General features: G+C 44.9%; 2 protein-coding genes across 4 annotated transcripts in view; both read right to left on the bottom strand.

Moving 5' to 3' along the window:
* Nucleotides 1–6,146, bottom strand: part of SGSM3 (small G protein signaling modulator 3) — a 31,278-nt gene extending 25,132 nt beyond the window's left edge. The window contains exons 1-2 of one of the 3 annotated variants that reach the window (XM_069807149.1): nucleotides 6,044–6,146; nucleotides 5,028–5,074 (exon numbers count right to left, since the gene is read on the bottom strand). The gene's annotated coding sequence lies outside the window, so the exon portion shown is untranslated. Of the gene's footprint in view, nucleotides 1–5,027; nucleotides 5,214–6,043 lie in introns of all 3 variants that reach the window. The other 2 variants (XM_069807150.1, XM_069807151.1) reach the window with 2 other exon arrangements.
* A 2,194-nt stretch (nucleotides 6,147–8,340) lies between these two features.
* Nucleotides 8,341–26,219, bottom strand: ADSL (adenylosuccinate lyase). The gene is made up of 13 exons (XM_069807181.1): nucleotides 26,010–26,219; nucleotides 21,311–21,514; nucleotides 20,132–20,176; nucleotides 19,269–19,348; nucleotides 16,819–16,990; nucleotides 16,463–16,509; nucleotides 15,968–16,058; nucleotides 15,061–15,130; nucleotides 13,896–14,043; nucleotides 11,804–11,894; nucleotides 11,145–11,234; nucleotides 8,794–8,970; nucleotides 8,341–8,485 (listed from the first exon to the last, which is right to left on the bottom strand). The coding sequence occupies exons 1-13, from the start codon at nucleotides 26,163–26,165 to the stop codon at nucleotides 8,399–8,401; spliced, it is 1,458 nt and encodes a 485-aa protein (XP_069663282.1). The 5' UTR covers nucleotides 26,166–26,219; the 3' UTR covers nucleotides 8,341–8,398.
* Nucleotides 26,220–27,097: the final 878 nt, after the last annotated feature.

Genomic DNA, 27,097 nt, shown 5'->3' on the forward strand with positions numbered 1-27,097 from the left:
GCAAATGCCATTAGTCCCACGAGTCAATATTTGCTTTGCACGTATACAGTCAGAAGAAAACTCAAGCTCCACGAACAAGTAGGTAAGCGAACAACGCACAGCCACACGCCTGACCAAGGAGCGGACAAGATGCAGACCATTTCTGCCCCTCGCACACTGACACCCTGGCTTTTTAAGCGATGCAGAATCCCACACGGACACCAACATGCGCCAACTCCTGGTTAAGGAGCCAAGATGGTGTTGCTGAACCTGGGTCATTCCAGGAACCATCCGCTCAGGCTTACAAACCACGACCAGCCTCACAACGCTTTGGGTGTTGAGCAACACGCTACAGACGCAGGAGGGAGGTGCTGAGGCGGTAGCCTTCGTGCTTGCTTTCTACCGCATGACCTGGAATGAAAAGCTGGGGGACTTTAACTGCCCTCAGCCCACTTGCTCATAGCAGAGAAAGTGCACCAGAGATAAAAGCCTATGGCAGGCCTAGGAAGGGGGACATGAGATCAGGAAAGCATCGAAGGTGATGGACTTACAGAGACAGGAGGGATGGCAAGCTGCTGACAGTGTTATGTCACTGACTGCAGAGGCATCGCTCAGGACTCCAGTTCTGCCCAGTCACCGACTGGGATCACATACTGACTGCAGGAGCATGACTGGGCAAAGTGCCTCCTCCCAACTGCCCTGGGGCACTACTGGAGTGACACATAACAGAGACAACAAAAAGCAAGATGGAAATCTGTGTCTCCTGCCACAAAGCACCTTGTAGGCCTCTGGCCACATTGGAAATGTAATGTAATTCCGTGCAGAAATGTAACTAAAAGCTATTTCCATGCAACAGATCTGCTCCGTGCACTGATCAGTGTCCAGCAAGGCTGCCTGCTGTCATGGCAGAGAGCGCCCATGGAGCTGAAGGTGCTGAACAATTTTCAGTTTATACAACAGGAACAGAACAGGTAAATTCCAGTTTCCTATCTGCTTCATCTCCATTTTGAAAATGAGGATGTGAAAAAGCAAAATCCTGTTTCTTATTGCTTACACATTGGACAGACCACAGATGTCAAGCTTGCCTCTAAAAATCCCCTACACAACACCTACTTATCTAGAATGCAGATATCCTACATATCAGCATGTATTTTCTTTTCAGAGCAGAACTGCCTTTTATTTATCTGGCTCCAAAGCAGACAGCTGATCCTTTATGCAGGACACAACTTGAAAAGTCTGAAGCTCTTACTTCTAAAATCTGGAGATAACAAAAGGCTTCCCCCCATGTGGCTCATGAGAAAAATAAAAAAAAACCCAGAACCAACCTTACGTACAGCTCTGCTGATGCCCTGTGTTGCTAACACAAGCTACCACACTTTTAGCCCTGGAAAGCAGAGGGTGTCTATCCTTACACAGCAGACACTTGGTGCCTGCTAAGCATGAACTGCACTGCTGTGGAGAACCTCTTGTTTGCCAAGACTCTTGGGATCAGACAAGGAGGAGTTTCCCCTTTCTCTGTGCTCCCACTACTTGAGCGGTGAGAGGATATGTGATGGGAATATAGAGTGCTCCTCCCATCTCACACAGGAGGATTACAATAGATCAAGCACTGGAGCAGCAGTTGTTGTTTTTTTTTTATTCTGCACTGAATGAGGATGGGAAAAAAAGGGCAGGATACAAACTAGCACGGTGTCCACTCTCACTGCACAGCAAAATTCTTCTTGCTTCCAACACACAGGGAAGAAAGCCCATGCGCGCCAAAAGCCAGGTCCGCAATCGTCCTAGTCTTCAAGGTTTAGGGTAAAGACAATTCCACATTAAATGCTGCTACGCAAATATAACCCAAAGGTTTCTGACTAGCATCTAAGGGGGCTCCAAACATCTCTTCCATAAGAGTCAGTTTGTGCGCAATAAAGGGACACTTTCACCCAAATAAGCATGGTACAGGTGCAGAAACTCATTATCCCCAAAACTCTCAGGAAGTGATTTTTACCTTCTGGTCCATGAACTTCTGCAAGTCTGCAAACTATTTATACAGTATCTTTGGAAGGTAATGGCAGCTGACCAGTTTAATTTGCTGTACAGAAGTTTGAAAGAAAATATTTCTGTTAGAGATGCAGTGTTATACCAATCAAAGAAAGGTTGAAAGACACTACCGACAGTTATTTAAAGACAGGTATTATGATGTCTTTTATATGACACTCCTACCCTGAGCAGTGACAAGCGGTGCCATCTGAGGCTCTCTCCATCACCTCCAGGGCCAGCCCTGCAGGCACCCCCAGGTGAACGTTTGATTCTCAAGCTGGTCTCAGCCTGCTGTTCCTATTGACAAAGGAACAACAGCCTGAAGAATGGCTTTTCCTTGATACGGCCTCTGATGGATCTGCAAAGCTTTAACTGTCATGGTTTACCATTCTCTTGGTGAGGCCCAAGGAAGGCTAGATTCAGGTCACACTCCTGTAGCTCTGCTGTATTACCATTTGCTCTAGTATTAGCAAAAAACTGTCAGATTCACCTAGCAGGACTCTAAGCAGGTCTCACTTCACTTGGCTCCAGAAAATGGCTTTTTAGGGAAAATATATCCCACAGCACTCAAGATTTTTCTCCTTCAGGGCTCTGTCTTTCCAGAACTCAACTTTCTGAAGAGGCTAGTAACACCCAAAACACCTCTCAGGACTGTTTGCAAAGCTCTTATCTAGCATGTCATGTTAGGCTACTTGGATCTTGCTCCTGCAGAAATTCACAGGCACAGATAACTTGGAAGAAAAAAAAGCAAAACACAACAATCATTAACTTTTGTAACAAAACAAGACAAAACTCCCAATATTTTCTGTTTCTGGGGATCAGGAAGATTTCTTCTCCAGAACAAAAGGGCTGTCAGTTATGGACATTTTCTCTCATCTCTGAATCATCGCGTACTTCCCAGTCAAGAAATACTGCACTGACTGGGCAGTGACAACAGTTCTCATAGTCATACTAATACCAATATGCTATCTTCTTTTCTCCTATCTCATAAAACAAGTGTGTTTTCATTTCTCCTGGGGTTTGTTTTTTTTCCTTAGCCCAGAAACAGAATTGCTCTGTTACCAATATAACTTGTTGCACTCCAGTTTAAAAAACAGCTGAGATTTCCTCAGACAAAACAAATGTGGCAGGAAAACATCCTCCTCCTCGCTACCTGGTGTCAACAGTAACGCAGCTGACAAGTGAGATTTTCCCCAATGCTCCCAGATACTTACCCTGTGGAAGCTTTATGTACCTAAAATCTTGACCGTGCAACGGAAGTTGGCACAGAAAGACATTTAAACAAGTCTTAGTGTTTCTGAGGATACAAACCTGAAGTGCCAACCAACACCTCTCTATCTCTTGAGAGACATTTGGGACACTGCACTCCTGACATATAACGAAGCTATCTGTCTACCTCATCCTGCTTGACAACTGCAAAATCTCTATATCCTATCCATTTGAGACAGGACAGGATCTAGGATAACCAGTGTGATACAGATTACCAACTACGATCACCACTGATTTAGGTAGAAGAGCTGTAGGACCACATACACGAAAATATAAGGTGACTTACCTTTATCACTGAAGATACAAGTTACAATACTCCTTAGGATTTATTTTTTTAAAGTTTTCTTTCCTTCTCATGTTTTGGTGAGAAGTTTGCAATTAACAGCCAGGAAGACAGACATCATCCTACTCATTTCCAAAACAGTTACAACCTCAAATGCGGTATCGCTTGGGAGGGGTGAACTCACTGATTCCTTTGTTAAAGCATCCCGAATACCAAACATGGTAAGCAATTTTGCAACACACAAACCAATTCACTAAGAATGGGTCTGAGACTGGCAGCTCATTTCATACAGATCCCTTAATCAATAATCTCTACTGTTACCATGCCACCTCAGGTAAGAGAGGTTGATTTTTAAAAGCTAAATATTTTGATTATTACCTATCTTTTAAGGTCATCAAGAACACTGATATTTGCAAAAGATAGCATCTTGCAGGAAAGCAAGTAACAGGTTAAAAGCACAGCAAAGAAGAAAAACCTGAAGGACATTAGCAGAGACCCCACAACTGGAGAATCATTTCAGTCCTGAGCAGGTGTGCAGTACTTCCCTCATCTCATTAGCTGATGTTAACTCTATCATCTCCTGATCAGCGCACTTCCTCCAGAAATATGCCCCTCCTCTCTGCTGCCCCTCATGGATTCCCTTTGTCCTTCTTCTGAGGAAGTGTCACTATGAATGACATCTCCCTGAGATTACCTATCACACACTATCAAAACAGTATCCTAAACAGGAATTAAGAAAGGTAGCAACTGTCATTTTAATCTGTTAAATACAGAATTAACATAACTTTATATTAGTATGACACAACCAGTCCCCACCCTGACCTCTTTAATTACACGTCATGCCTCTTCTCATACCCTTCCTTCCCTTTTACTTTGTGAATTCTCCAGGGTAGGAATCCAACCTTTGTTTCTGCAGAGGGAAAGCCACACACACAGTGTGTGGATCCAGAAATATATAACAAAACAGATCTTTTTCCTAGTGACTGTTTCTTTCCAGGACACCACTCCAGACTCTGTAGCAGCTGAAAAACTACTCTAGAATTCGGATTATTCAGCAACTAACTGTAGTCCGATCAACATCTCGGCAAAAGCACAGCAGTGCCCCACTCCTGCTAGGCTGACAGTTCCTTCTTGAGTGATTTTAAGATCCAGCTTCTCACTGCTGAACATCTACTGTTCTTAATTCCAGCAAGACTGCTTCTCTATTAGTGCTAAAGGATCCTCCATTTCCTCAAGGCACTTTTACTACTCTATTCCCACTGCTCCCCACCCCCCCAACACCACAGCAAGTAAGGCTGAGACATCATGAAGTAGGAAGCTATGACATCACATAAAAAAAACCCACCCCACACCAACAATGAAATCGACTCGTTTAGAAGGAAAGTACCTGCCTAAATTCAGACATCCCTCAAAAGATTAGGAGGGAAGCAAAGCAGACACCGAGAAGAAATTTTCTGCGTCCCACCCTTACCAGCTCTGTGAAGAGACACCAGCTGTCCCGGATCCCACAGCCGCGGCCTGCGAAGGGATTTAAATCCGTGTCACGGCGGTTCTTCACTCCCTTGAGTTCGAATTGCCAGGTATGAGGAATTGTATTTGTCTACCGACTTCCTTCCAAGGGTTACTACAGCTGACAATCACAGGGCCTGCAGCGTGCCTATTTATGACAGGATACTGCCGTATTTCTTTCTACCTCTGTTTCGTGACTGTTCCTTCCCCTCCCAGCCAGACAGGAGACAGACCGTCTCTCCCCCGGGGCTCCTCCGAAAAGATGCAGGCGCGGAGAGCAAACGAGGATGGGAGACCCCCCGGCAGACGAGACCCCCCCCGAGAGTCAGAGCCACGGAGGAGCGGCAGGTGAGGGGAGAGGGATATCCCGGGGAGCGGGAGGGAGCAGGGGTGGGTAAGGGGAAGAGGGAGCAAAACCTGGAGGAGGGGGGGGAGCCGGTAAGATGAAGGTGCCCCAACCGACCCGACCCAGCCCGGTGAGGAAGCTCTGCACGACATGAGTCACTCGCCGGAGCCCAGACCCTGCGTCAGCGCAGCAGGTGAGCGGGAGCCTGCCCGGGGGCTGGGCAGGGTGTCTGTCTGTCTGTCTGTGGGGGGGGTCTCTTCCTTCCCGCCCTCCAACCCTGCCCGGGAAGGGGCCGGGGAGCCGAGGGGGAGCCGAGAGGGGGCCGCGCACCCCGCCGGCCCCCCACACAGCCCGACACCCCAACGGCTTTAGTACCTCAGTCCCCCCCCCCCACCTCCTCCTCCTCCTCGCCCGAGGGGCACCGCAGCGGAGCGGTGGGCGAGGTGCGTGTGTGTGTGTGTGTGTCCCCTCACAGCCGGCGCGACCGCTCCTGAGGAGCCCCACCGTCGCGGCGGGGGGGGGAGGCGAAGGGCTGCCAGCCCCGGAGGGCGAGGGGCGGCCCCGCCGAGCCCTCCTGCCCGCGGGCAGGACCCCCCGCGGCAGCCCCCTCCATCCCGTCGCGGCGCTCTCACCTGCTCTCCTCAGCGCCGTCCCCGTTCCCCACAGGGCGGGCGGGCGCCCGACCCCGACCCGGCGGCCCCCACACGCCGCTCCGGAGGGCGGAGCAGCTGCGCATGCGCGGCATCCGGGCGGCGGCGCGGAGCCCGCCGGGGGTTGTAGGCCGCGGCGGGGCCGGCCGGGAGGACGGGGCGGGATGGGGGGGACACACGGCGCGAAGGGGCTTCTCGGCCACGGTGGCAGGCGCTGAGCCCCCAGACGCAGAAGAGGGGGCAGGAGGCTGCGAGAAGGGCGGCGGCGGTAGCTTCTGCACCGGCCTGGCAGGAGGCAGCGGTCCTGTCCGCCACCCTCGCCGTTACGGCGGGTAAAGCGCCAGCGGACGGGAAACGAACCTGTTCTGCCCGGCGAGACGCTGAGAAGCCGCCCGGTTCTTTTCCGTCGTTCAAGGTCTAGGTGAATTTCTCCTCCGAGCGGGGCGCTGACCCACTGCCGCTTTTACTGGTGGCATCCGTCGCAGGGACGCGTACCGGGATGAACTGGAAGAGCGATCCGGCCTCGCCGGTTAGTCAAGAGCTGCTTCCGAAGAGCTTCTTGGCAACCTGCTCCCAACCGCCAAGGAGATGGGGGAACTACATCTCTGGCTGGTGCCTCCGCCAACTCCGCTGGAGGAAAGAGTACACGAGGCCCCAAACCAAGCTCTTCCAAAGAGAAGTCTCCGGAAGGATTTGCGTACCGTGCCACAGTTTTCTAGGAGGGTGATGTTTTCCCCATGCCACTGTTACTCTTTTTAAACTTTCCAGGAAAACAGGTCCAATGCCTCACAGCTGGCAGCCTCTACCTAGCACAAAGATTTATTTCCGGATGATGAGAAAAAGATGTTAGCTGTTCCTTTTCTCTGTATGGGGTTGGTTGTTTTTAATCCCACCAAGAAGAAGGAAAGAGGACCAAAAAAGGAGGAGTTCTGCATCTATCTGTTTTCTTTCTTGGCTATCCATTTGAGTAATAATTTGAAAATTGCCAGTGTTCAATTAGAGTTATCCTTTTCAAACAGATGGCCAATTAACTGTTAATAGCATGAGCAGGCAAAGTATTTTAAACACCATAAAACTCACAAATGTTTGAGACATTTGGAATGCCATAGTCTAGAGGCAAGGTAAAGCCAGAGCAATCTAGATGAGGGGAGATCGTGGCCTGAAGCTTCCCACTTCACTGACTACTTAATACAGACAAGCCTCATTAAAACATACTGTATTTTGAAATCTTTAAACGATGATGGCCTCAAAGAGAGCAGGTAGCTTCTTTCAATTAGTTTCTGCTTTTCTTAATTGTCTCCAGCAATCACACATGAAAAATAATCAATTAATTCTCATCATGTCACCTCTGAGAGTCTGAATAAATAACAGAGGAAAGAGGGAGCTTTTTATTGCACTCAAGCAAAAGAAATGGGCTGTATGGTAACAACACTGGAAGAAGAGGTAAGGGAATCATTCCAGTTTAAGTCAAAGGGAGAAGAGTTTCGTCCAGTACTGAATGTCCAGTAAAGCACAGACATTACAAACAGAACATTCAGGGTCAGAAATAAGACGAAAGCTCCTGAATTTCTCTGGTATCCAGTGAATTCCATCATCTTTTTTCTTTCCTTACCAGACAAAACTTAATTGCAGTAGAGAATGACTTTCACATGCCAGAGTCCACCTGCCATTCAGTATCAAGCACCTACAGCAAAGGACCTGGAAAAGTAAATCAGAATGGCTGGTTCCTAACCCACATCTGCCGTAAATACAATGTTCAGAAGCTACAGAGCCACAGGTACAGTGTTAAACCAGCAAGGGAGCACTGAAGGAACACCAGTTTGATGAGCCAAGAAGTTCCATGGCCTCTCCCTTTCATTATTCCTAATTTTTTTGCCTGTTTGCTCCCTATATCAAGGTACTCTGAAAGCCAGGACAACCTTTTATCATCTTTTGAGAAACCTGTGCAGAAAGTTTAAGAGCAGATGAATAACATGGAAATGGGAGTGGGCTTAGTTCCCCTTATCCCTGCTCTTCAACAAGTCATAAATGAATGTCAGGCAGCACCTGGCATTGCTCTTTAAACAGCTGGCTGCGCTCCGTAAGGGGCCAACGAAAGGTACCATGATAAAGTTACCTTGTCACAATCAAGCATTTCTCCGTAACTCAGCACACAATAGATGGAGGCTTGATTAAACAGCAGACAAAGAATGAAAAGCCCATCTGGAATCAAGGTGGCTGTAAGCTCTGGGGGTTAAATGTACTGTAGAGAACCAAAATAACGTGACACAGCAAACAGACCTGGTTCAATCAGGCTTTTATTACCTTCCTGTACCCGCACACCTTTGCAGAATATATCTAAAGTGCCAGCTCAATTTTCCCACCCATCTTGCTTTGGTATGGAATCAGCACCGGTCGAACCTCCTCCTTCAGGAACTTTGCCACCTGTTCAAGAAAGATAGGGAGGAGAAAATTAGCAAAAGAAAGGGTTCCTTTCTTCTCCCCATTCAGACCTGCTCATCTCACTGGGGTCTCTGTTTCACAGAGACACCTAGCAGTCTGATATGTCCAGGGCCAAAAACGTGAAGCCCACAAGGAAAGCCAAGGAAGCCAAAAGAGAGAAATGTGTCTGCCTTAGTAGTATGGGCAGAGGTACATAACGTGTACACTCTCCAGCACACAAGAGTATGCAGGATTAAACAACACATTGCATTACAACCTGTAACGCCCGTAGCCTCTTTCCACTACTTTACCTGCTGAGGAGCACGTCCAGTGAAGGAGGAGGGATCCAACAGGCTTTCAAGTTGTTTATGGATAGGGCTGAAGTAAGGATCAGCGCGGACACGGTCAATGAAGTCATTATCACCCCCTTCCTGTTTCACAACAGCAGCTGCTTGCTGGGAGAGAACACGAATCTTCTCATGGCAATCCTGCAGCAGCAGGGGGAAGAGGAGGGGAAAAGAAAAAAGTCTTTCCATTGCTACTGACAGCACATGTTCATCCCGCTAACTTGTGCTGGAGGGAGAAAAAGATCAAAGCGTACTGCACTGGAGAGCATACAAATGAGATGCAGCTTGGACGGCTGTGTCTCATATACCACTATATTAAAACAAGATTTTCTTCGTCCTTCCACATCCACCCTTTGAGGCTAAAACAGTCTGAATGACAGATACATTCCCTGTTGAATTATACCGCAATCTTACAACACTGGAGTCCTTTACACTTCCTCAAACTCCCCAAATACTCTTAGGAGTCACTACAGGGATTTTTTCAGTTGTTCTATTCCCTACTTGCATGATTTTTCCAAAGACAGACTATTGTAGCTGTTCCCAAAATATTCTATGAACTGTAATAAAGGAATTCCTTATTCACCACTAATCATCCCCTGTATGGAACATCTTGGGAGCACAACAATGTAAAACCTCTACAGGTTTGGAAAAGGGAAAAGAACCTAACTTAACGAGCAGTGAGACTATGTAAACCATGGCTTACATAAGGACAGACTGAAGGGAAAAAAACCCTTACAAACCTGAGGGCCTTAAGACATTCCCCAATAACCCTCACATGACACTAAGACTGGCAAAACCCTTATAACAATTTTTCTGAAACACTTCCTAATCACTCGATTTCCCATGGAATCAATCTGTAAAAACAAGGGAACCCAACTGTAGCCAGGGACCACCTGCAAAATCAGATGCTGCCTTGCTGGCCCTAAAATACAGCCATGTGGTTGCATTTACAGCCATGTAAGAATCTTCTCCTCACATGTATTATCCTTGCTCTATCTTCAGCTAGGAGGAAAATTACCTCCTCTTCCTTGTTTCCTCCATGCAAAGGCCATCTTGCTCCAGCACTGACCTGCCTCAGGTTAACAGATCTGTCTTCTGGATCTTAGGGGAGGGAGCTGTTCAGTGGTGGGGACAGGAAGTGAGTTTCTATGCTATGAGGTGGGAAAGCTTAGAAAACGTGCTGTTCTGGAGTTCCCAGCGCATGAAAACAGAAACAGAACATACTAATGTGAATAAGAACAGATTTTATAAGTGTACTAATCTATAGATTTGTAATTAAACAGCACCAGAAAGAAGGCAGGCTGGTAACAAACACAAATTAAATTCACTCTTCAATCTAATCAAAATAGAGAGGACTGTTTAGGTAAGTATGGGATACTTTAGAAAGAGAACTAGCTGAAAAGATAATGAAACTTATCCACATGATCTGACCCTTAATAAGTTTAGTTAGGAAGCTTACTGACTGAGCCTGTGACAAATATCAGACACACATGGGGAGAAAAAAAAAGGAAAAAGGACTTTTCCTGGCTAACATCACAGGTGAGTTGCCAGAAGTGTTTCAGAGAACTAGAACCACATATCCTGCTCAAAGCTTCTAGCAAAGCCTTCCACTATTAGTATCTTGCAAGTTTAACTTCTGTCCCTGATGTAGAAATAATCATAGAAGGAAAAATTACTATCTAAAGGTAAGTGAAAATAAGCTGTTTTATTAAAATACAAATTTGATTATCAGTTTTAAACTGAATTGTGAAATTAAATGATAAGGAAATATAATCTAATTGTGTCTGGATTTATTTACTAAGGAAAACATTTCATTTCAATTTGCTTGAACACAGAAAACTGAATGAAGGACCATAAATTAGGGAAGAGTGACACATGAATGAATGGTTCCGAATGGTCTCACTTGCTTTTTTGTTAACAGTACTGATTCATTCTCTTAATTTATAAGGTAGCCAAGTGCCAACATGTTCCATTTAAAGAAGCCCAGTCTGTGTTCCAAGTTCCTTCAAACATTTACAAAAGGAAAACGCCTACTAGTACCTAATATAAAAATAGGTCTTCCTCTTCTCCAGCACAGCCAGCCAGATTAGCTCAAACACACAGTGTTCCTAACAGTAAACACGGATCTCCACAACTGCTCTCTCCTCAGAGAGCAGCGTCTGGCTTTGCAGCACCAGTGTAATATTAACAAACTCTGTGGGAGTAGGTGGAGAACAAAGAAAGGCGAGATGGTCAGGACAAGAGCCCAGGTACTTTTGTTTCTCAGGAGTGAAATGCCAGGCAGTGAACAAAGGTATTTTTGACTGCATCAGTACCTGACGATTGCCCCCTGCTTTCACCATCGCCATGATTATATTCTCTGTGGCCATGAACGGCAGCTCCTGCCGGATCCTCCTCTCAATCACCTTAAGCAAAACAAAACAAACAAAACAGAAAAAAGAAACAGCATTATAGCAATTCTGTAGACAACTGGACTTTCAGTGAAGTTTTCCTCTCCCTTCGAATCTCCAGGACTGGACAACGATGCAAAGGTAATTTCTCTTTTTGAACCTAGCTATGGAAATCTGGGTATTGAGGCTGATAATACTTCGAAACTGTATCTTGTAAGGGACATTACTGTGGAAAAGATGTCCAATGAATTTTTTTTTTTAACCTGGAGGTAAGTTACAGGACTGTACAAGATCTGCCTTGACAGTATCTTTTGGTGGTAAGTTCTACAGATCTGTTGTGTAGTTCAGGGAAAAATATCCTTTTTGAGAATTTTTTAATTTACTACTTTTTGGCTTCAACGAGTACCCTTTCATGCCTGTCCTGCAAACAGTAAGAATATAGTGAGAATGGAGAGCAAAATTCAGAGACCGTTTGAACTAACAGATAAAAATGTAATCCTTTGAGTGGGAGGATTTTTATACACTTTGGCAAAGCTGCAGCATTATCAAGGATGCAACACTGCACACATTATCTCCTGCTTTACCTTTGGATAGACCACAAGTCCCTCGGAGATATTCTGCAGTGTACTCAGAATGATGTCAGCTGTGAGGAAAGCCTCAGCCAGACACACGCGCCTATGAAACACATACCCAGGGCCCCAGTTAGGAATAAAGGCCATGTTCCAGCTTACCTCAGATCCAGCTCTTTAGTTTCTGTAAATAATTCCATAAATAGCATCACTGTGGCCCTAAAGGTGGAACTGTTCTCCTTATAGGTGCTGCTTGTTGCTTAAAGGTCACGACAAGGAAAGCTAAAGAACACCTTATAGCAGCTCTCAAACTGGGGAGACGGGAGGGTTTTGGGGTGGTTTTTTTTGGTCAGTAGAGAAAGGGAGAGAGAGGAAGAGAAATGGTAAAGGCGCACATGGAAAGGTCCAAGATAATTCAATGATTACACAGCTAGGAAAGAGGGCAGCAATTTACAGAGCTAGCAAACACGCGAGACTATCTTCCCCCATGTTCTGTGTTGATCTGTCTACTGACCCTACGTTCCAGGAGTAAGACGTGCTGCACTGTCGTGCTGTGCCTGCCTGCACTTAGTGGGGAACTTTCAAAGTGATCCATGCATCTGGTGGGGGCTCCCTCCAAGAGACCAGCTCCTGGTCACAAAGGAGGCTCCTGACAAAAAAGAATGACAAAAAGGAAAGGAGGGAAAGGAGAGGAGTAGTGGGGACTGAGCTGTATCAGGCAAAAGGCTCTGTGTCACAGTGCAGCAATTACAGCATAACCCACCTGTGACAGCAGTGCCTGGCCCATTCTTAACCGTGATCTTTTAAAATACACTAGCACTTGAACCTTGTGCTACATTTAAGGCCCCCAATTCTATCACACTGTCTTCAAAGGACTTTGCTGTTTTGTAGGTTAATTGCATTTTCTCTGGCTTGCTCTCCTTTCAAAACTATAGCTTTAACAAGAAAAATCCAAAGCACAGAATTTTTAAATTGGGTTATGAAGTGGACAGATGACCCTTTCTATGAGATGAGGTAAAAATAAAACTTGAAACATTCCAGTACATCTCTCAACACTTGGTAGCTATTGGGAAATACACACACCATTATCAATCAGTATCCAATTTCTTAAATTTACATTGTTTTCTGCTGCCTACGCAGGTCTTTTCTTAACAAGACTAGCAGCTGTGGAGTAAAGTCCTTTTGGGAAAAGATCTATGCTTTCATGAAATTTTATGCAGACGTTATGTTTGTGGAGACATTTTTAAAATAACATTCTCATCAACAATCTGAACACTAGTCTACAGCCAAAACTGCTGTTGTTCTTTGTTCCACAAGCCCCACATCTTAGAAATCTAAAGATCTATAGATATCTAAGATTCTAGGAGATCGAATTCAGCAACAGAAGACTACTTTGAAACTAAAACATTTCAAAGGTAAATATGAGCGTTATGCAAATTTAGTACTAACCGGAAGATGGAAGCATTGAATTTGATTGCTGTAATTTACTTGAAAATAATTACAGATGGCTTTTGCTCATCTCAAAATAGTCATAATGAAGAACCAGAAAACAAAGCAAAGTTTGCTGAGCAATATCTAAAAGACCCGCACACGTTTTCATGAAACATTACTTAAAAAATAATGTTTGTGCTCTTCCTTTAGGATCTGAACTACTTGTAAAGATCAACACTTGACAAAGAGATGAAAATATGTTTCTTTAGATTATTTGGAGGGTTAAGTGATTACAGATAAAATTGAATTATTCTTTAAGAAGTGAAGAGGAGCAGGGTCAAAAAACACATTCAAAACAGGGAGGAAAATTTGAGAAATGTGAGAACTGCTGTTGAAACAGGAAGACTACGAGAGCAATTTATTACCGTGCCTTCTGCATCCCTCCCTCTCTCTGCTGGTTTACTTTTCAGAAGATCTTGAGGTTAAAAATACCCTAACAGTATTCATCTGATCTTAGAGAGGAAAACAGTTTGTAGTCTCTAGATTCTACTGAGACTGCGTTACATCAAGGTGGTAACTTGTGGTTTGAGTTTAAAAATAGTATTTTCTAAATACGTCAACAGACCTTCCTGCACAAGACCTTCTGAAATTGCTGCATTGCACGATCTAAACAAACCTGTTGGCACTGTCATCCAATGTTCGCTCAAACCACTGCACAGAGGCTGTCTGGAGGGGATCCAGCACCAGAGTCATCAGGTGTCGAGCCAGGCTGCAGCAGCGTTCTGAACGCATTGGATTCCTCTTGTAAGGCATAGCACTTGAACCTGTGCAAGGAGAAAGAGTGATGGAAACAGGACATAGAAGTAGTGCATTCAGGAAGAAGAGATGAAGGTCCTCCCCCAGATAAGAAAAATGCATCAGGAATCATGTTGTTGACTAAAGCCTCAAAACATGATGATTTTCTAAGGACAAAATGGAATAAAGAAAATGACGCCACCATGCTTCCCCTTCAGAATAGAAACATCTAAATGGGGGGAGAAAAAAAAGCAAGAAGGCATTTTTCAGTTCTGAAAACAAGAAGTACTACCACATAAAAACAAATGGACTTCATTTTTAATGCAGTGTTTAGTGCCATCTCTCTAGGGTACCCATGGCAACTTTAGCAGTGTTCAAGACGCCATCTGAAAGACAATGTTATTGGGCAAAGTCAGGTACTTATACGGCTGCCTGTTGCTCTGGTGAATGGATATCAAAACCAACATAGAATGATTCCAGTAACAAATACGACTAAGGCTTAATTTGTCGATTCAATCCTACGCAACTATTTAGGGTGCCTGCCTGAACTTTCTTCCAGCCAAGAGTCAAAACTCTATGTTTCCTTCTCCCCTTCTACCAATGTCACAGTCACATCACTGGTATTCTTCCAGCAAGGGTCCAGCCTAGTTTCATTGTTCCAAATTTGTCTCTTTATAAATACCAAAACGCTGAGTCAAGCTGAAAACCTACAGCTCCAGTTAGCTTCATGAGGAATGGAAAACACTTTAAGTACTCCTCAGACCCAAGTCTTCCTCTGTGGGGAATACATGACTGCTTCTGCTCTCCCTCCAAACCCAGGAAGTGCAGAAATACAAATCTGATTTTAATTACTTACTATCCAGAAACCTTTGCGTAAAGGGCATTTTTTTTTTCCTTTAAAAAGGACCCAAAATACTAACAATGCCAAACCTCAGTTAATTTAAAGCAACTTCTGTCAGTGACATTTCAAAGTTTGCTTAAAAGGCTGCACCAGCATAAATGAAAAGATACATACAGCGGTCCAAGAAACGTCTCCCATCCCTTACCAATCTGGTCTTTCTCAAAAGGCTCCTCTATCTCCTTCAGGTTGGCCAAAAGACGAATGTCAGTACAAATCTAGAAAAAAAGCCCAAGAAATTAACAAACAGAACCAAACTAACACACACTAATACATACTCCTGCTAGTGTTCTTGGAGAAGTGTTTGCATCCGTGTCCGAGAAATAAATTTGGGAGACAGTGAAAAATTTGACAAAAAAATTGACACTGCAATCATACTTCCTGGCCCAAAAATCCCAGTCAAGAAACCAGAAGGAAAAAAGATGTCTACTGTATTAGAATAGAACAGGACTCCGAGAAAGGTAAATGGTTGCAGGGAATGAAATAGATACCAGGAGGGAACAGTGAAAATGCATAACAAAACTACACATGATTTGCGAACACAGATAATGTGTGCTCACTGAACCAGCCAGCCCACAAAACTAAACAAGAAGAAAATACCACAGATCACTTTAGCCCAAGAGGAGGAGGAGGGAGGGAACAGAAATAAATCAATGAAAAGAATCCACAAGGACAGAGAGAGTAACACCATTATCAGAGAAGCAATTAACTAGGAGCAAACGGTGAAATTTAAAAACTCGTACACCACTAGGAAAGACATTTACTCTAATTGGATCAATTTAGCATAGATTAGACTAGTATCTGGTGTGGGATTTGTTAACCCATCTCAGAATCTGCTCAGTAAACTTGCTTTATTTGCCACTGGTCTTAAGATCTTTGAGGTTTGATTACTAGGCATGTACCCAGTGGTGAATTTACATGATCACGAAGAGAACAGCTGAACAAGGAACACCAATTAATATTTCTTGAGAAGAGCATCCTGCACCATGAGCACCTTCTCTTCAAGATCTAAAATGTTTCCCCCTCTTCCCAATGTATACAAATAGCGTGCTCACCTTGTGTATAGATGCCCCAAGACTGGCCAGCACAGACAGGACTTCAATATCCACCTTGCGACTATAGGTCTGCCCTGTGACCATATAAGCCCTAAAAATAAGCACAGGAGTTGAGTGCTCCAGACAGATACAGTGGTACTGCAAGGCTTTGAGCAAGGACTGACATGGCTCTTAAAGTGGAGGGTTGTCATTCTGCCCTGCCGAGAACAACTTTGGATTCAGGCTGTCAATTTCTGAGCATGCAGATGGGAAAGAGAAAAATGGAGGAAAAACGGACAGCTGTGCTTTGACAGGGAGACAAGTAGAAGTGGCCTATTGAGGTGGTGAAGTTTCCTGGGGGAAGCTGCAACTGGGAATGGAAGATGGCAAGGGGAGGTAAGTCAACAGCAGCAGAGATGTCAGTTTGGCAGCTAGGGGAATCTGGGCCAACACAGACAGCAGGAGTCACACTTTGCTAACACCAAACATAGATGACTAAGTATGCTTGTTACATACCGTTTAAATCCAGCCTTTGCAGTCACTAATCTGTCCAGCTCTTCAACCTCAGGGTGAAGAAAAAAAACAAAACAAAGAGAGCTCAAAATGCAACAACTCAGGAAGGTCAGCAACAGTAAAAAGGGTCCTTTGCTTTTCTCAGTTTACTGTCAACAAATGTTTTACTTGCTGGGAAGAAGCACCCCCTCCCCAAATTCTGCTCACTTTCACCCAGGACCTTGTCAGTGGGCCTCAGAGGGATCACAGTGCCCTTGTGAATTTGATGCCAGAATCTCTATGTTCCCCCAAACAGAACAGCATTCCAGAGGGGAGAATTGTCAAGACTGCAAGTCTACACCCTGGGCTGTCTGACTTACTTTACTATGGTCTCCCTCAAAGAGCTGCAAGAAGCTGGCTTGAGTGCCAGTGGTGCCTTTTACACCCCGAAAGCGCAGGTCATCCCGAGCCCGCTCCAGGTTCTGCAGGTCCATGCACAAGTCCTGAATCCACAAGCAGCAGCGTTTCCCCACGGTGGTGAGCTGTGCAGGTCTGAAGACAACCAAGAACAGAATGTGACTCATTGACAATTTGCACAGTAACTCCCCAAAGACCACACTTCGCAGGCTGGTCTCTCTGACTCCTCTGAGCAGAAATTAAAAGGATCTGGCTTATGCAGGAAGATGTAAGAGCACACATGTATCACCAGTAAACGGTATGGAGGATGTGATCATTCTTTTCAGCAATTAGATGTAATTACAGCAAGAGAAAACAGTCATAGTTTCTGTACGTGTTAGGGGATGAAGAGAGACGTGAGAGCGGGTCTCCACCGGTGTTTCCCTACTACAGCTTTTGAGAGTTTCTCCAAGAAAAGCGACCGCAGACCCACTCGTCAGACTACCTAGAATGGGTTTATGGCGTTCTTCCAGAGCTCTGTCAAGTGGAAAACCCTCAATCCGGGCCGGTAACGGCACTTTGATCCCCGGGCCCGATCCCCGGGCTCCCACGCCTCCGCTGGCGGAGAGCGCCCGCTGGCGGCGCGGGAGAGCAGCGGGGGGTGGGCGCCGATCGCCCCATCCCCGATTCCGCTCGCCCGGGGGTCACCCTGGCTAACCTATAGCACTGGTGGGAGCTTCTCCATGCAGAAACACCTGGGCGCACGCTGCGATCGTAACCGATTCCTCTACAGGACCATTCCTTTTTATTTATAAAAACGTATTCCTCAGCTTCCGGGCAAACGTGCGGTAATTAACAATACCATCAGCCAACATTTTTTGTAAAACCTCCACCATGAAATAAGTATCTGCAAGCTTCGACCACACTGTCCCCCTGCAAACATTTTGAGGAGAAAATGGGGCTGTGACACAGAACCTGGAAGTTGAAATACTTCAAATTATCCACATGAACTCCAAAGACAACCTCTGTACTATTTCAAAGTAAGCATATGCACAAGAACAAGGTGCTCCTGATTAAGGTCAGACGTAAAAGGGAATGACAGAAGATGTGGAAAAGCAGGGACGGGCGATCCAGGAGGAATACAAAGAAACTGTCCAGCACTGCAGGAATGGGGCCAGGAAAGCCAAAGCCCACCCAGATGAACTTAGTGCAGGATGTGAAAGGCACCAGGAAAGGTCTCTGCCAGCATGTAAGCAGGAAAAGGGAAGGCTAGGGAAAACACAGACCCGTGCGTAAATGGGACAGAGGCCCCGCTGACGAAGGACACAGAAAAGACTGAGGTGTCAATGCCTCCTTCACCTTAGTTTTTATGATTTCACCTTGCATACACTTCCTGAATCCTCCTTTGTACTCCTTCCAAAAGCCAAGATAAAACAGCCCAGAGAATACTACTCCGAAAAGCTGTAGGCAAAGAGGGACCTAGGACTAGAGCTGATTGAACTGATGTGGCATATACAGCAAGACAATTAACCAGAGAACTGACACAATGCTCTCACTCTCCTTTGGGAGAAATTTTAAAGTGCCAGACACTGAGTCTGACAAGACCTGTGCTTAATTTCCCTGCCTCCGGTGTTCCATATCACCAGGGCAGAAGATCCAGGCTTACCCCAAAGTGTACGGTTTAATGCCTCTGAAAGCAAACCATCTTCATGAAGCAGCAGATTATCCCAACAACAGACTTATCCAGATGTCGTTGTCCTTTGACTCAGCAGTCTGCCTAAAAATATGCTATTCTATTCTGTTCTGTTCTATTCTATCCTATCCTATAAGCACTCAATGTCAGAAGTGCTGCAAAAGAAGTGTAAGTTTCCCAAGAGACAGGAAACAGTATCATCTTGTTAAACAGAAGAAATTGTTCCTGATTCTTCCCAGGAATCCATACAGGGATGTATGAAAACAGATGTATCCTGAATCATTACTTTAGAAGAAAGCTTCAGCTACAGTGACAGAGTAGTTGTAGTAACCAGTAGTCAGTAAGAGACCTTTCTAAGCTGCAGCTGAAACTAACTTAACTGACAGAAAAACAAACATAGAGAAAATGTGACTGGAAGACAGGCTTACTGCAATCCCCAGCCATGCTTTTTGAAACAGCCCAGAATATACACATTGATGTTCGCTAGGAAGTCCTTCCTTATGAAGCTGTGTTAAAACAACTGCTGACAGCTAGTCAAAGCAACAGTTCAATTTCCTGAGACAAGTCTAGAGTTAGGCACATACTCCTTTTCTGAACCACCAACAGTGTCTTAATGATGCCCAGCAGTACCAACTGCCACTGGTCAGAGATGGGAAAAAGAAGGATGAAAGAAAGCAGTTGCAGTTCAATTTAATCAAAGCACAGTCGACAAAATGAAAGGAAAGGCTGATGACTACTTACTGGTAGTGAGTGAAGCCCAAAGTAGGCAGGTCAGCATACTTCTCAGCAAAGTCGGCCAGGCGGCTGATCACCCTTGCGAGCTGGTGGATGCAGGAAGGATAGCGAAGAAGCAGAATGAGAGAAAAAAAACAAAAAAACCCAGCACAAGCTAGCATGCTTAAGCATAACAACATTGTGAGAAAAAGGGGAGAGAAACAACTGCGCGGTCCTTGAATACCCTCCCTCTAATTGTAGAATATGGTGTGTTTCATTTTTTCAGAGTGTGCACATAATTCCTGCTTGCTACAAAACTCAAGCAAGAGATGATACAAGTGGTTGGACTTCAGCTTGAACTAGTCTAGTCCTCATGTCCAACCCAATCCTGCAGTTGGTTTATCCCCAGGTATTATTCCTGGAACTGGTCAGAAATAAAGCTGCTTTGAGTATAATTGACACATGCACAGTCCAGGGCAAACTGGGTGCCAAGACATTCAGGTCAGACAGACAACACTGCACTACACTCCCATCATATTTGACTGCAGAAGTGTATTATATAGCTTCTTGAATGCTGACACATTCCTAGGAATACAGTTAAGGGAACGCCTAAGCTGAGCCTGAAAGCAATACAGTTGTTTTCTGAAACTAGTACCTGTGGCACAGATAAACAAGGAGTTGCTTATAATTCCCATGGTGAGCAAAGAAGCTTTGGGAAAAGACATGAGAAAAGAAAGGAAGGTAACTGTTCACATTCTTGAGAATAACCCAAACAGAGAGCTCCTCCTAGCTTCCCAGCAAGGCTTAGGAAAATCCAAGTTAAACACAGGCTTTTCACAGGACATCACCACTGCCCACTTCTGAGACACTGTGCACAACCGCCTTCTTACCTTGGGTAGCAGCAGGTTAAACCCATCACGGAGGACAATCAGATCCTGAAAGAAGCAAAGAAAGGAAGTTTGGGCTATGTCTGAAGGACCAGACATAATGGCTTCTCTCAGAGAGGACACAGCTAATTAAAATACACTTTGTCTGCTCAAAAGTCTCTAAAAATGAAAGCTCAGCTTTCCTTCTTGTACTGGAACTTGCAGTGAACTTTCTTATGACAAAAATGCTGGGTCCATCATTGCTCCTTCTGTACTAGTCACAGAAAGTCATACTGGGCAGTAGAAGATCCATTTCCACTGACTGGGTATGAATGATTATTTTGAGATTCTCGGGACGCCCATGGAATGACAGACTAAATCATTCATACCAAGGGGAAAATACAGGCACTGTAGGTAAAGACAGCACAGAAGTAAGTGGACTGATGAGGCAGCAGTCATCTTTAGTCCTTCTTTTGAGACTGAGGTTCAGCTAGGTGCAAGTGTCACAAGGAAGGTGGTATTACCCAAAAACCAAACAGGCTTGCAAAGGAGCAGGTTAAAAAAAATCACACAGCAGGTTCTTGTATGATAAAAAGCCGTTGTGAAGTTGCAGTGACTTGGACACGGGAGAACAGCAATATATACCGAGAAATTAGGCTTTAGTTTGCACTCGGTTTTAGACAGGTTTTTCACAAACATTTTAAATGGTGGTACTTCCCTTTTCACTTAAGACAGTTATCCATGCTCTTGGCCACTAAACGCTTTATCTACCCTGAATTAATACCTGGGCTCCAAGCAGCAGTTGAAAGCTCATGGGCTGCGCACATCAAAAGTGGCCTTGTTTTGTAAGTCACTGAACTCTTGTCCCGTTGGCGTAACTGACAGGTCAAACGTTTCTGCATGCGTTTGCAACTCATGATTTCTTATCTCCTTGAATATTTAACGTGCAAGCAGAGTTTAGGGAACAATTCGTTTCCAGACAGATCTTGCTTCATACCAAAAGAAAGAAGGCTAGAGGAGCTTGCCTTCCTGGGGTAGCTGGGATAAAGGGGAATTAACTTCAACAGTAAAACTAATAAAAGCATCTGAAAAATCTATTTAATATTATTTTATAAAGAAAAGTTCATAAAGAGCTATCAAGTAAGCAACTGTAGCTGTGTTTTGCCCAGCTCTGCAGGCAGGAAACTGAAAATATTATATTACCGTATTATCCCCTACGTAACAGGAAGTTGCTCCAAGGTGAATGATGGCTGCAGCTTTTGGACAGCAGTGGGCAAAGGTGTGAACGTGGGCCATCACGTCGTGACGCAGCTTCTTCTCTTCCTCCGCTGCCATCTTGAAGTCAATGTTGTCCAGGTTTGCTTCCATCTCCTTTATCTGCTCATCTGTGATAGGAAGCCCAAGTGACTGCAAGGGGAAAAGAACTTTTTATTTCTTTTTTTTCCTTTAAGAGACAACCCAAATTGAGACAGAAGTTGTTTAGATAATGTACTCCCATAGGACATCTCACAAAAGCATGGCAATTTGGCATAATCAAGAGCTGTAACAGCAAATGCTTTCATCTGAGGGTTATCCAACCTTTTCCAATAGGATAGGACAGTGTTCACGCTTAGATGTTCCTCTTGGGCTTCGTACTTTCCTCAATCATATAACATCCCTGTGACAACTACAAAAGTTAGACACATGGGGAAAAGTGATATAAAACCAGTATAGTTTTAACTTCTTTTGATGAAATTTACCCTTTGGGTGGGTACAATCCAGCTACCATGTGACAAGATAGCTTGTGGCAGGAAGAACTCTTTGGAGCACAACTAGACCTACACGAGTGTTAAAACAGTGGGCTTAGAACATATGGAAAGGTACATATGTTTGAACCTTTCCAAAAGTCCTGAAGTACGTCATCTCAGTCTGAATCTGGAAGCTTGGGAAATGAGTTACTTGATCCGGAAGCGGGAGATAAATGCTCCTAGTCCATGTTCAAAAGTATTTGATAAACCTTTTCAGCAAGCTGACTTAAAAACAGAGTAGGGTATCAAACCACAGAATTACACACTGGTATAACTCTTGCACAGCTCTATACTTGCACAAGCTAACTAAGCTGAAAAAAACATCTTTTCCTGACACTGAGAGTTTAAAAGCCTCACAATGAAGTTGGCATTACTGCCTTTTCCAAATTAAAATACTATTGTCTTGTGCATTAGTAATTAGAAGTCACCAGTCAGGAAGCTTCAAGGACACAAAGTATTTCAAAAGTTGGTTCTGTTCAGAATCAAACCGACTGAAAAAATGTTTTGCAGATGTGGAATCTGGAACTAGAGAAGACAGCAAGTAAAGCTGATGTGTCTTCAAGGTCCTCATCAGATAATTAGTACCCACACAACTTAAAATGTGATGCTACAAGTGTATACGCAGCCATGAGTATCCAGATAAATGAGGAAAAGCACCTGGCCCCAGACTGCTGTCTTTGAGGTGTACCAATACAGACCGTAACTGCCTGAAAGCACACAGGCAACTCAGCAGGCAATACGCTCTTGTGCCAAGATTAAAATCTCAGGCCTTGTTCGTACATCCATGATCCGTTGGGAAAAGCTGACCACAGTATGCAGTCATTGACAGCCATACAGAGAGTAAAGAAATAATCCTCAAGAAACGGGACTACTTGTCATAGGAATACATGCAGGGTAGGGTAGCGCCAAGGCAAATGCCGTTCTCATGCGTCCACAAACATCACGAGGCCTCTTCCTTATCAGTTTTTGCAGATACTGACAGTACATCAGGAAGAAAGCAATCGAATGTCCTTCAAACCTGTCTACCTAAGAAAACCAACTCAGAAAACTACCCGAGGGAGAATAGAGGGTTTTCTCCAGAGCACTACAGGTCAGTGATGTGCTCTCTGGATTGTGCTTTTAAGGCGTCATTCCTCCGAGGCCGTTCCAGTACTTTGAAGTGCCACCCTAACAACTATGACTGTTCATTCATCCCTGTTCCTTAGGGGCAGAGCAGAGCAGGCAGATGACAGGGAACATCTCCTGCAAACAGAATGAGAACACTGGGCTGCTCATCTAATAAAGAACATACGACAGAAAAACAATGAAACTTAAATTGGACAAAAAAAATAGATTTGAGGACTACCGTAGGCTCTTATAAGAGAGAAAACGTTCAGATTTCACGTGCAAAACATTTTATTAGTCAGTTTGATGCTGCAGGATGTCAAAGCTACTTCTACAAGATGGAAGAGCTCCATGAAATTTGTACTTGACTTTCAAATAACATATTGTTTAGGTCAAGACCTCAAGATTAAAAAAAAAACAAACAAACAAACAATGAGGTGTTAACAGAAGTATCATAATACAAATGAATTTATGCTAAAAAAAAAAATAAACTGGAGTTTTGGGATGGGTATAAACTCACACGCTTCAGCTCTTAACCCAAACTTTAAATACTGTCAGTTGGGAAAAGATTAGTTTAAGGAGCTCTCTATTATTAATCGCACGCTTTGCCGAGTCTCCTGTTTCAAACTCCTGATGTTGCCTGCTGTAAGGAACAAAATACCAACTGTAAAGGTTTTCTGTTGAATCCAGTTTCCACTGAAATAATTTTTCAGTTCTTATTTCGCATATTCCAAGCGGACTACTCGAAAATTTCTCCCGGAAGTAGTGTGAATATTGAAACCATTTTCCCTGGCTCTGTACTTTACCTAAAACTTCATTGCTAAACTGTGTGTCCCCTCTTTTACTACTTCCCTGCAGCTTTCAGAAAACCTACGATTAGATCTTAATATTGTGATGTACTATAAAACAGGAATAAGTATTGCCCATAGTTCATTCATTACTTTTTTTTCTAAATGTACCCCAAAATAAATATCATGTATCTTCAATAAGAATGACTGGAGAAGCAATAGATAAAAGGCTTGAAAGTGAGGCTAAGTACTGGAGTAAACATTGCCCATGGTTCATTCATTACTTTTTTTTTATAAAATGTATGGGAAAAAGAAATACTATGTATCTTCAATAAGGAACTGAGGAAACTGATTATATCTGTAACTAACTGATCACTGACAGAGCTAACAGGTGCTGAAAGTAGCTGACTCTTCCTCTTTCAGTCCAGAGCTGACATCAGAAGACGAACTCCTCTGGAATGAGGAGACAGATAAAAATAGTAGTCTCCCTCTTTCCACTATGAAAAGGGTGCTCAGGAAATTGCAAGATCTGTCTCTGCTTTCTGGGAACAAAACTCTGCGGTGGCAATGGGAGGGAAAGCAAGGGTCAAGAGACAGGGGAACCCCAAGTTCAGGGCTTGGGAGTGGAAACCTAGAAGTCTCACACTGGTTCCTTCAGCAGCTTGCTTTCTCCTATCAGACAAGTCATGTAAAGTGTTTTATTCTTGAACAGAAGAAAAAGCAACAATTATCTGCTGGAATTGTGACAACAGTGTTTAAATAACCATTGAACATGCAAAGCTCCTTAAGCATGTGTTCTTGGTATTGACACTTCCTATACTGGATGACATTTGCAGTCTGCTCGCTCCAGCATCCTAACTGTGACAATACTTAGCATGCAGTATTTCAGAAGGCAACTCCTATTTAATTAACACAGCTGTGTAATTACACCTTCAGCTTCTAAAACCTCACATTCAGTGCAGCACACTATCGATGAGGCTGCTGTAATGGTATGATCCTTGAATGGAGAAGGAATACGTTAACGACACTGTGCGCTGCCTGTTCATTCTCCAGCATGGTGCTTCTCCGCCCTTATGCTAACAGTAACAGCCAGACCTTGTGCTTAGATTGCTTCCTAACAACCCAAGTACCTCAAGAATGGAAACTGAAGGACTCTGTACAAAACAAATGGGCAACTGTTGAGTCTGAAAGCTAAAGCTACACTGTCAGAAGAGGTTTTTTCTTTTTTGGGAACATATTACTGCTTTTTCACTATCAAAAACCTGATACGAGTCTTCCTCTCAGTCACAAGGAATCAAGTTAGTGCATCCTAAAAACTGACTGTCTCAACAAAGTAGTAAGTAGGCTGTACGCTTACTCCTAATCGGGACAAAATTCAAAGAAAGAAGGTTTAGCTTAAACTACATTTTAAAAACGTTAACTCCATAGAATCTGCTAACACAACAGCTTGCAATCACCTGGATGTGCTCTCAGTCGCCACTTCCTAACAGCTGAATTGACACCAATCTTTCGTGCTATCAGGTTTTTTTGTGGCACTCGGCCTGTCAGAAACGTCGTAAGCATTTCTGGGCTAACTGTTCCGCTTGCTTTGGCCAAAAATGAACTTCTCTCAGAAACAAGGGCTGTCTATCTAAAAACAACTGGCTGCAGATGCGTGGGGTGGTCCGGCTGGCACAGACCGACCGCGATCGGATTGAACGAGAGCGGGTCTCATCAGTCACACCTCCTGAAAAGTAAACAGCCAAGCGCTTCAGAAGGACACCGGTGTTTGCTCAGCGGGCAATCCCCCCCTCTGCTTAGCAAAGCTTTTACAAAACCGATTTCGCAGAAGGGGAGGGCGTGAGACAAGAAGAGGCGATTTGCTGAGGGATGACAGGTACCGGGAGGACTGCGTACCAAGGGTTGTGTAAAACCGGCCTCGCACACGCCCCCCCCCCCCCCCGAAGGTTGCCGGGGTCGGCTTTCTCCCGCTCGCCCCGGGGCAGAGCCAGGCCGCCGCTCCGTCTCCCCTCCCGAGGCCGGGCAGCTCGGGGAAGGCGCGGCGGGCCCTCACCGCCGCTTCCCGCGCCAGGCACCGGGGCGGCGGCCAGCGGCCCCTCGGCACCCGCCGGTAACCGGCTCGCCCCTGCCGGAGCCCCCCCTCAGGGGAGCGGGACGGGGAGGCGAAAAGGCTCCGCCACGACAGTTCTCCCTCCACACGCCGCGGCCCCGTCCCGCCGTTACCTTCTCGGCCTGGGCGAGGTAGAGCCAGAGACGGCGCCAGGTCCCGAACTTCTTCCTCTCGCTGAAGTTGAAGCCCATCTCGGCGCTGGCGTATCGCGACACCAGCGGAGAGCGATACCGCGCCAGGGCGTCCTCCTCGGCGCCGGGGGTCGCCATGGCAGCGGCGGGCGCGGAGCGAAGGAGCGATCGCGGCCGCCCGCGGCCGGGGATAAGGGGCGGGCGGCGGCCCCGCCCCGCCGTCGCGCAGAGCGCCCCGCCCCCGGCGCGGAAGACGGCGGCGCCCCCTGGCGGGAGGAGGCCGCGCCGGGGGTGAGGGGCACAAGATGGCGGCGGGAAGAAACGTGCAGAAAACCACGAGCGTTAAATGCTTAGCAGCCAAACACATTTATTAGTCTTTTTCTTTTTTTTTTTTTTTTTTCCAGGAACCCAAAAATATTTTGTAGTTATAATGTAAGCAACTGAGTTGCACATAATACAATCATATCTTTCAAAAAATAAAAATAAAATAAAAACAAAAAAAAGCTGTTTAAAAGCCCAAAAAAAACCTTCAGAAAACTTATATAAGTATTACACCATCTCTCAGTTTCAATGAAATGACGACGACTTAATTCCTTATTACGCTTAACTTGTCACACTCCAATAAAACATCACCCTTGTGTTTTTCTTTTTTTTTTTCCTTTTTTCCTTTTTTTTTTTCTCTAAATCCAGCATGAGAAATACAGTACCTGCTATGGCAAAAATACACATAAAATGCAACATTTCAGCTTATTTGTACATTAGTAGAGTTTAAACATTTTATTGTTTTTTTTTTCTTTTTAAGTGAACCAGTGATTTTAAGTACCACTATACTAAAAGTAAAATAAAAATATAGAAAAGGAGGAGAAGGGGGGCACAGCCAGCCACACGAGAGCACCTTCTAAAGTGCTGAGTTTCTGTGTCCATGGAAAACCCTTAGGAAGTTCAAACGCCTGCGAGCGTACGGGATGGAAATGAAGATGAAACCCAGGTATGCAAGACATCGTGTCATCTCCTCTACACTCCCCCCGTTTGTCCTGTATCTTTCTTTACTGCACACTAGAGAAGGAGGG

This window comes from Haliaeetus albicilla, chromosome 19 (assembly GCF_947461875.1).
Source record: "Haliaeetus albicilla chromosome 19, bHalAlb1.1, whole genome shotgun sequence".
NCBI lineage: Eukaryota > Metazoa > Chordata > Aves > Accipitriformes > Accipitridae > Haliaeetus > Haliaeetus albicilla.